Raw genomic sequence first — 9,581 nt, forward strand, 5'->3', positions numbered from 1 at the left:
TTAGAAAAGGCTGCCTTCCTGTGTGTCTCCATCCTGGACACAGACACTCCAACACCCAGGGCCGGAAAGCTCTCTGGGCCCCAACCTGTCCACCCACTGCTTGCCAGAGCGCAGCCCCTGGACCCCCTCAAGCGCCTGGGCTGCTGGGCCCCTGAGCTCTGACGCAGCAGCCTGAAGATCTGCACAGCACTGCTGCCTCCACTGGAAGGACTTTCTCCCCAGTGTGGTCTCCCAGAGGTCACTTAAAATAGGTGACACTCGATTTTATAGGGGATGATTTGTTTTTAAACCCTCTGTAAAATATTCCTTAAGTAAAAGCCTTGCAGGAAACATCAAAATTCTACTACATCGTGGTTATTTGGGGTTGGGGTAAAGTTACAGTGACTTTTCTTCATTTTTCAAAGAGAAAATAAAACAGGGAGGGAGAGCAAGGCCTGAGACAGAAGGGCCGTGGGGCTGGGCTGGGAGGTGGCCCATTTCCCACAGAGTCTCCAAAGAGAAGCCCGCACGTGCCCACCCCACACCCCAGGCTCCTTTGGGACAGAGACCATCTGGTTCGCTTCCACACCCCAGTGGTAACCAGCACAGGGTGAGACAGCCGCTGAGACATTTCAGAAGGAAGGGATGGAGGGGGAGGAGGGACAGAGAGAGGAGGGGAGGAAGACAGAGAGAAGGGAGAGAAGTTCAAGGGGGCCCTTCTTGATGCTCTCTGAGCCAGCACACAGTAGGTCTGCAAAGAGCACCCTGAAGAAAGAATGTGGGTCAGCTGATTAACCAAGTCTCCAAGCAGCCTCACAAAAGCAGCAGCACTGGCCCATTTTATGGCCCAGGAGACTGAGGCTCAGAGGCAAAGATCAATCACTGAGGAAGGGCAGGCCTGGTGCTGGCCCAGGTCTGCTGGATTTCAGGGTCTAGGCGACCCCAGAGCCTGGGGCACCCCTGCAGGGCCCCACCAGGTCCTGTCCCTTTAAGCGGACCTCGGTGGGTGGTGGGGTGGGGGCAGGGGCCCCCGTGCCCCAGCTCCTCCTCCCAACTCGCAGATGAATCAGCCATGAATCAGGGGGAAGGGAGGACGCGGTTCCCACTGCCTCTTTCCACAGGAAAACCGTGGGCCCCACGGCTGGGAAGCAGACTCTGTTTATTTGGGGTTTTTTGACAACCTCCACCCCCACCCCATCCTCGAGCCAAAAGTTCTGAAGTCAACAGTCAGTCTCAACCAGATTCAGCCGTTAGCCTTTTTTTTTTTCCTCAATAAACTGGAATCTAAAGCCCTGGAAGTTTCAGTCAGGAAGACCCTGACACAGAGCAAAGCAATCAAGGCCCAAGGCTAGGTGTCCAGTGTCACCTCCCAGGAGAGGAAGGGGCGCAGCAGGGCAGGGGAGACAAGTAGGGTGCCAGGGCTCCAGCTCCAACAGCCCTGCCTGATGGAACTCCCAGGAGTCCTGGGGGACTGTGGCCAACCCTGAGAGAGGACCACGTGCTGGCTCTGGACAGTCATAACTGCCATGGAACAGATGGCGACACTGAGGCCCAGATACCCCGTGGGGATACCTTGTGTTTGTACACTGCGTAACTCCAGGCCCTTACTGACAAATATCAGAGTGGCCAGCTTCCCTGCAGTTGTGCAGTGCACAACCTGCGCAACTGTATGCATCAGTCCCTCTAGCACATAATGTGCAGAGCTGGAACCGACACCCAGTTCTGTTCCTCCATCTCTAAGGTCCCTGCCCCTTCTTTTATTGCCCTCTGCAATTAGCAGACCCCTCTGCCACCCAGTGGTCAGCTGTGAGCTGGGGATGGAGGAGCCATGAGTGGATAGCCATGGGTCCCAGGCTGTGCCCATCTGTCCATAACGGTGACCATGGTCTACAGACCAGATAGCAACCTCTTAGCAGGGCATTCAAGGCCTGGGGTGTCCTGGTCCCATTGACATCTGCAGCCTCACGTGCTGCCACTGTCCCCTGTGGACCTCGGCTCTGGTTCCTGTGCATGCAGGCTCCTAAGTGTCACTGTGCCTTTGCACATGTGGTTCCCTCCTCCAGGAATATGCCCTTCCTGTCATTTCTCAGGGCCCAGGCCAGCAGCGCCTCCTCTGAGGAGCCTACCCTGACTCTGCAAGCGCGGTGATCCACCTCTCCTTCTGGGCCCAACAGCACCTCGTACCCTTCTCAAATCTGGTCCCTTGGGAGTGTGCCTGTGGCCTGCACCCCTGCGCCTGGGCTGGACTTGGCCCGCAGCAGTGGGAAGGAAGCGAATGAGGGAGCAAATGAATGCTCTTCAGAGACAGAGGAGCCATTCCAGGGGCCTCCTCGACAGCCCCCAGCCCCCAGCCCCGCCCACCACTAAAGGGGCTGCCTCCTGGGTCTAATTAATTCCCAGGGCAGCTTCCTTTGTTTTTCCTCCTCTGGAAAACTTGCCTGTCCCCTAGTGAACTGTGCCCCCCCGAGCCATGTCCCCAAGTGAACCGTGCCCCCACAAGCCTCAGGTCCAGCTGTGGCTCCCCGTGGGGTGGATGCTGTCGTCTGCCACCCTCAAGCCCAGAAACCTGTTCATGTGGAACACAGGCGGGACGAGGGCTGCAGCCCAGGCCCAGAACAACCCGCTGCCTCCCCCTCCACAGGCCACACCTCGCAGGCGGGACCTGATTTGGGCATGGGACGTCAGGCTGGGCTCCGAAGCTTGTGATCTCATTGAATTCTTGCAGCAATTCTGCAAGACAGGAACTGAGTCCATTTTACAGGCAAGGAAACAAGGCTTAGAGAGGTCATGGGACCTGCCCAAGGTGCAGAGCCAGGCCCCGCAAGCCCTGACCTGGGCGCTTCCCCTGCTCCTTGCTGGCCCTTGGCAAATGTGACAACCTGTCCAGCCCCAGGAGAGCTCAACCTAGACCCGAGCTCAATGTGGGGCCAGCCTGACTCCTCTGGCTGTGAAACTCCACACCCAGCTGGGCCACAGCCAGCCCCTGGGAGGAGGAGGAGGTGCTGCCGCCAGCCTGCCTGTGATTTACCAAGAAGACTGGTCTTTGTGCACAGTGCCATGGGTCAGGCACTTCCATGCCACTGAAGGCAAGGAAGACAGCCCCTGGCCCTCCTCTTACAGGAAGCCCTCCCTGCCTTGACCGGGGCCAATGAAACTCCCTCCAGCAGGGCCAGCACATGGCAGCACCTCCACAAACACCACCTTCCAGCTCCTCCCCTTCCTCGACCCCTCTCCCTCACTCTCACTAACTCCACTTCTGTAAGACTCGTCCACCTGCTATCCTTTCTTCACATCAACTTCTATGAGCCCGGCACCATGCAAAGCACACTCAGTCCATCATCTCGTTTGTCCAGTGACCAGTGAGGAGGGTCCCACTGTTATCCATTTCACAGATGAAGAAACTGAGGTGCAAAGAGCTTCAGAGACTTCTGGGGCAGAGCTGGGACTCCGCCCTGAGCAGCCAGACATGAGGGACAGAACTGGGTCCCAGTCCTGGTGCTCTGCCCATTATGTGCTGGAGCAAGGTAATGCACACAGGTGGGCAGGCTGTACATTGCACAATTCCAGGGAGTCACCTGCTACCCCTGCACTAGACCTGGCTTTCAGCTTGGGGAGCATATGGACGTGTCCTCGCCATGTCTTTGCTGCACCAAAGACAGGGGTCTATGATTTTAAACCCTGTCTCACCCACTAGTCCACAAACACCCTCATCAAAACCAAGAAAGGCAGTCACTTCCCCAAGGTGCTAGGGGCCTGCCTGGTATTCAGAGCACTGGCTGGGGAACCAGGGAAACTGGGCTCAGGGCAGAACCATCCATCCCTACCTGAGTGACCAAGGGCAGCTTCCTACAGCTCCCTGAACCCTTTCTCATACAGAACGAGGACATCAATACCCCAATGATGTGTTGAAGGCTTTGTGGGCCTGGAACACTGCCCAGTGTCACACCGTTGACGCTTATAAAACCTGGTGGCCTCCCTCCCTCAAAGCAAGCCTGGGCGGAAGGCGTTCAGACCACCTGGCAGGCCCTGGTGAGCCTGTGGGAGGCCAAGGGTGCACAGGCCCCCTTGTACCCACCTCTCCACAACTAGATGCCCCCATCTCCAGAAAGCCCTCCTGATCTAGCCCTCTCTCCACTCTGAAGGTGGTTTCTTCCTCTTCTGGGCTCCATGCATTGTCATTGGTCCCTCACAATGCAGGATGGGGGTTTCACAGGGGTCTGCGGCTGTGGTGATGTGGGCAGGAGGCAGTGGTCGGGGGCACCAAGCCTGCGAGCCTGCCAGGAGGCTATGCTTAGTCCTGAGGCCGTGGGAGCCATGGCCCAGATTTTGGCAGGGATGGTCCGGGTCTCGCCAAGTCCCTTCAGGCTGCTGTGTGGGGCTGCATGGGAGGGCAGAGGCCTGTCGGGGGAAGACCACAGGCTGGCAGATGGGGTGAGGGTGCATTTGCTAGGCCAAGCCCTGGCAGGAAGGGCAGCTGCACAGCGCCCTGGTCTAAGCTCCAGTGCGGCTGGACTCCTGGCTCCTGGCAGCCTTGGCGAAAGCTCTTGGCCAAGCAGCTCTGCCGGCAGTTCCAAGTCCTCCAGTGCCGCCAGATGCTGTGGCTCAGCCCTGCAGCCCCAGTGGGAGTGGGCGGGGCAGAAGGGGAGGCGTCATCTTGCCTGAGTGGTCCCAGATGCTGAACTCCAAGGCATGTGCAGCCCCAGGAAGCTGCTAAGAGGATTACAAATCAAAAGCCAACCCAAGTTCTTCAATAAATACAACCGGGAGATGCCGTCAGAACCTGCTTGGGGTTGCACAATAAAAGCCGGTGATTAAATGCCACCTTGTAAACTGCTCCGGGGCTTTACATTGTGAGCGCATGGCAGGCTCCAAGTCCTGTTTATCTGCAGCCAGAGGAGAGGCTGCATGGCCTCAGAGCTCTGGTTACGCGCAAAGGGAAACCCTTCTCCAAACAGGCCCTCAGAAACGCATTTATCCCCGCTTTTACCACCCCATGGATGGACATTTATCCGCTCTGTGCAACTGCGCTGCCTTAACGTGGACCTGAGAAGATGCAAGGGCTCCCTTGAGAAGGGGTGAGCCCCCGTCACTGGAGGTATGCAAGAAGGGCCCAGAGGGTTATAGGAGATTCACACACCACATGGGCTCTCGTCTCATTTCATGTCATCTACAGAGGCCACGCACTGGCCCAGGCCCCTGCCCTGCAAGGCTCCGAGCCTGGAGGAGATGGGGATCATGCAGAGAAGTTGACCCACAGTCACAGCTGTGTGCAGGGCCCACCGGAGACCCTGGGTGTGCTCACCAGGCAATAAAGGATGACCTGGGCACAGTGGCCAGGGCAAGCGGCTCAGGGGCGGTGGGACATCCGGGTGAAGGCAGGATGAGGAACCCACCACGCGAAGGCAAGGGAAGGAAACGCCGGGCAGTGGGCACTGTGCGTGCAAAGGCCTCGAGGTGGGAAAGAGACCGGTGAGGCCGCGAGGCCGGAGCACAGGGGATGAGGAGACGGTGGGAGACGGCACCGAGGGTGATGTGGGCCAGGTGGCAGGCGCAGGGCCCTGTGAGTCAAGGTAAGTGTTGGGATGCCTTGCAAGGAAGCCTACTGGTGACGGGCAGGACAGATTGACCAAGGTGATCCTGGCTGCTGTGTGAGAAGTGATGGAAAGGAGGATGGAGGGGGGAAGTCAGAGCGCCCCAGGAGATGTTTTGTGGATGAGCTGAGAGGACTCCCAGTGCACAGGAGAATGAGGGGTGGAGGGGAGTCAGGGGCAGAGGGCAATGAGGGGTGGAGAGGAGTAAGGGCCCCCATCCACACAGCTGGGCTGCAATGGGCAGGCCCAGGAAAGGTACTCCAGCACCAAGCCCCAAACTGATGAGCCACCGTGACAGTGCAGCAGGCGTTGAGTCAATGACAACGTCTCCGAGACCCCGCAGCCCCACACTCGCACCCCTCAGCCTCCTGGGCAGTCTCAACACAAGCCGGACCTCATCACCCTCACCCCCATGACGGTTTGAACAGGTTCCCTCCGAAACAGAGGTGTTGCCAATATGATGGTATGAAAAGGTGGGGTGTTAGGAGGTGATGAGGTCACAAGGTTCCTCCTTTCGAGCATTGGCTGAAGTTCCTTATGAGAGGCTACAGGCTGCATTCCGCCTTGTCCCTGCCTGCACTTCTGCCGTGTGAAGACGCAGCTTCCTCCCTTCCGCAGAGTGCAGCCCTCACTAGACAACCCAGCCTGCTGGCACCTTGGTCTTGAACTTCCCAGCCTCCAGAGCTGCGAGAAATACATCTCTGTCCTGTATAAACTGCCCAGTCTCAGGTGTTGTACCAGCACAAGGTGGACTGGGACTCCCTGCCAAACCCTGCAGTGGCTCTTCCACATAATCCTAGCTAATCCCGAATGATGCTTCCCACACGGGGCTCCCAGGAACCCCAGCGTGCTTGGAGGAGGTCACATGTGTTCTGCCAGAACAGAAGAGCTCGCTGTTGAAATTCTCTGGGGAAGCCCTGGGTTTTATCAATTGAGGACACTGCAGGTTTTCTCAGAACCTCTGATAGATTGCGCCTGTGAGTCTCCACTACAGGAATAGAGCGCTCAGTTCCCCAACCTTTTTAGACCATGGAAACACTTGGAATTGTGTTCAGCGGACCGCAGAAAAATCAGGAAGCCCTCTGCAGGCTTCCCAGGTGCCCTGGCAGTTGGTGCTCCCCATGGTGCTCCTGAGGCTCCACGGAGCCTGTTCTGGCAGCTACTGTATCTCTCCCTGCCACCTGCAAGCTGATGGCACACAGGACCCTGACTCCTATCCATGAACCTGGGGCCTGTCGCCGGTCTTCAGTGAGCCCCTGTCCGGCCACAGCAGAGTTTGCCTTCCTAAGAGGCACCCCAAACAGGGAAAAAGGTACAGCAGGTTTTCCAGCATTTTCCTCCACGCAGAGTCAACCTGCACGGTGAGATGCAACCCAGAGCCGACTGCCTCAGGGGAGGCTGTTCTACGGTCTGACCCCGACATTCTCTCCCCCAAGCAGCCTCTCCCTGGGGCGCCCTAAGCAGTTCAGGAACCTGCACCCCGACCCTTCCCACACAGTCCGGTGGAGACATGCACTTAACCACAGTCTCAAGGAAAGAAGGCATCACGCAAGAGGGCACCCGGGCTGGAGATTTAGGGCAGGAAAGAGTGCCTTTCACTGAATACCTGGACAGAGCAGGGGTCCAAGGACCACGGGAATGGGCACAAGACATCAGTTCTGAAGAGACCAGAGCTGGAAACAGTCCTAGATGAGGCCCCTCGGGTGGCCAGGAGACCACCGGGTTTCCCTTTCGACTCTAATTGTGTGACCTTGGGGACAGCGGTTTACCTTTCCGGGCCTCAGTTTCTTCATCTGAAAGACCAGAGGGCTGGTGGGATGATTTCTGAAGGGCCACTCGGTGGTGCCCAGGGAAGGGCGACCTCGAGCTCGGCCTTAACTCCCGGCCTTAGTTTCCCCAAGAGAAAGAAGCTTCACTTCCTCCCTGGCCCCCGAGCGCTTACCCAACGGGCAGGCGCCCTTCTGCAGCTGGCGCACGGGCGTCCCGGAGAGCTGCAGCGCACGGCGGCTGGCCGCCTGCAGCGCGCACACGTTGGCATAGGTGTGCCCGTCGGTGCCACACACGGCGTGCGACCAGCGGCAGCGGCACAGGCCGCGCACGCACTCCAGGCTCTCCCCGCAAGGCGAGTCCAGGGGGCCGCCACAGGGCTCGCCCTCGCTGGCGGCGCACACCAGGCAGCAGTTGCAGAGGTCGGGCACGTAGCCGCCGGGGCAGCGGGGGCTGGGACACCGCGACACGTCGCAGCGCGCGGGACACGGCGCCGCAGGGGGCTCCCGGGCCAGCGCCAGCGCGGCCAACGCGGCCAGGAGCAGCGCTCGCGCCTGCATGGCGGCCAGGCCGGCGGCGGGTGGCAGCGCGGGAGACCGGGCGGGGGCCGGCGGGGACAACGAGGCCGCTGCGGGGCCGGGCGCCGGGCGCCTACGGATGGGACTGGGGCGGACGCGCGGTCACATGCGCCGGTGGCTCAGGCTGGCGGGCGTCGGGGCGGCAGGGGCATCCCCAGGGCGCAGGGAGCGAAGTGACTTCAGCTCCCTCCAGCCTGACGGTCCGCGGGCGGCGGGCCCAGCGCCTTTAAAGGCGACCGCCCAGCCCGCCCTCGCTGGAAGGGGCGGCCCGGCCCCTCCGCCAGCCCCGCCCAGGCCCCGACAGGGCCCCGCCTGGCCTTCCGGGCCTGGACCCACCCGGCAGGCCTTGGGACTCTGGTCTGCCTGGTCGGGAAAACCCGAGGCTACAGACACGCAGGGGTCCTTTCTGGTGGAGACCCCCGGGCCCAGCCTATCCCAGAAACCTTGGGGGATGCGTTCTCCCCGCTCTGGAGGGTTCTCTCCGGGTCCAGTCTCCTCTGTGCCTCAGTTTCCTCCTCCAGGAAAGGGGAATTGACAGCATTTCTCAACCTCACAGGGTCGTTGGAAGAACCACAGAGGCCATGGCTGAGCAGTGTTCCCGAGTCCTCGCTGTCCACGGAACAGGAAGCTGTTTCCATTCTCACCATTGCTCCTGCATTCTCTGCAGGGCCCCTTCAGACCCAGGTCCCATCACGAGGGTCAGAGTGTGGTGACAGCGCGTCAGCTGATGGGGTGAAATCTGCAGAGTCGGGAGAGAGGGCAGAACCCCCCTTGGAGGTGAATGTCAAGCCTGGAGAGGATCTGGACGTGCAGCAGCGGGATGGGAAGGGGGAGCTGGCCGTCACCTGGGCAGAGGCTGGCAAGCAAAAGCAGGTCCGGGCAGCAGCAGGAGATAACCCCGCGTGCACAGCCTGGAGCTGCGGTCTTCACACTGTGTGTGTCCCTAGTCCCCTGGGCTGCCTGGCGAAGCCTGGGAGTCCTTTTCAGAAAGATGTCGTCAAGTACATTTAAATGCATAAAACAAAGACCATGGGGTCACAAAGAGGAACAATTCTATCAAAACACAGTTATCAAAATACATGAAACAATTCATGACAGCGTGGCCTATGGGCTTCTTTATCAGCATGTTAATTACAGGTTCTGGTCAGTCTGTCGTCTGATACCACTGGACATTTCGCAGCAGACCTGGGCAGAGGGCTGCCACTGGAGACACCTTCAGTGAGGGCGGTGACATGGGGATGTAAACACTGCTTCTACTAGCCGTGGAGCCACAGGCCCTGCTGGCTGGGGTCAACTACACCCCCAAAGGAATGAATGCAGGACTTCAGTTGGAGTTGTTGGGGTAAATAAAGATGTTTTTCCATCCAGGTTCACAGATACCCAAGTTGAGAATGGGGAGGGGTACCTCTGGTCCAGAGGAGGGAGGGGGAGCTGGAGGTTAAAGGGCCTCAGGGAAGGGGAAGGTGGAGGGGCCTGATCCCTGAGGGCCCAGGGTCCTCAAAGGCCTGGGGAGGCGTCGACTAGGGAGCGGCCCCATCAGACAGGGTGTCTGGGGAGGACGAGGTGGGAGGAGGCGGGGCCCCAAGTGTGAGCCCCCATAGGACCCAGAGAGAGTGAAAGGTTGAAGGGTCCCAGGGGACGGGGAGAGAAGGGACCTGGGGCTTCT

The 9,581-nt window shown here is 59.4% G+C and overlaps 1 protein-coding gene across 3 annotated transcripts in view; it reads right to left on the reverse strand.

Annotated features, from left to right (window-relative positions):
- The window catches only part of HTRA3 (HtrA serine peptidase 3), a 37,844-nt gene extending 29,701 nt beyond the window's left edge, over positions 1-8,143 (reverse strand). For 2 of the 3 annotated variants that reach the window (XM_054486228.2, XM_054486231.2), the window contains exon 1: positions 7,513-8,143. In XM_054486228.2, the coding sequence (XP_054342203.1) occupies positions 7,513-7,897 (385 nt within the window). In that variant the 5' untranslated portion in view covers positions 7,898-8,143. The remainder of the gene's footprint in view (positions 1-7,512) is intronic. The other variant, XM_054486229.2, reaches the window with a different exon arrangement.
- Between the last annotated feature and the right edge of the window lie 1,438 nt (positions 8,144-9,581).

The sequence above is a fragment of the Pongo pygmaeus genome, chromosome 3, assembly GCF_028885625.2.
Source record: "Pongo pygmaeus isolate AG05252 chromosome 3, NHGRI_mPonPyg2-v2.0_pri, whole genome shotgun sequence".
NCBI lineage: Eukaryota > Metazoa > Chordata > Mammalia > Primates > Hominidae > Pongo > Pongo pygmaeus.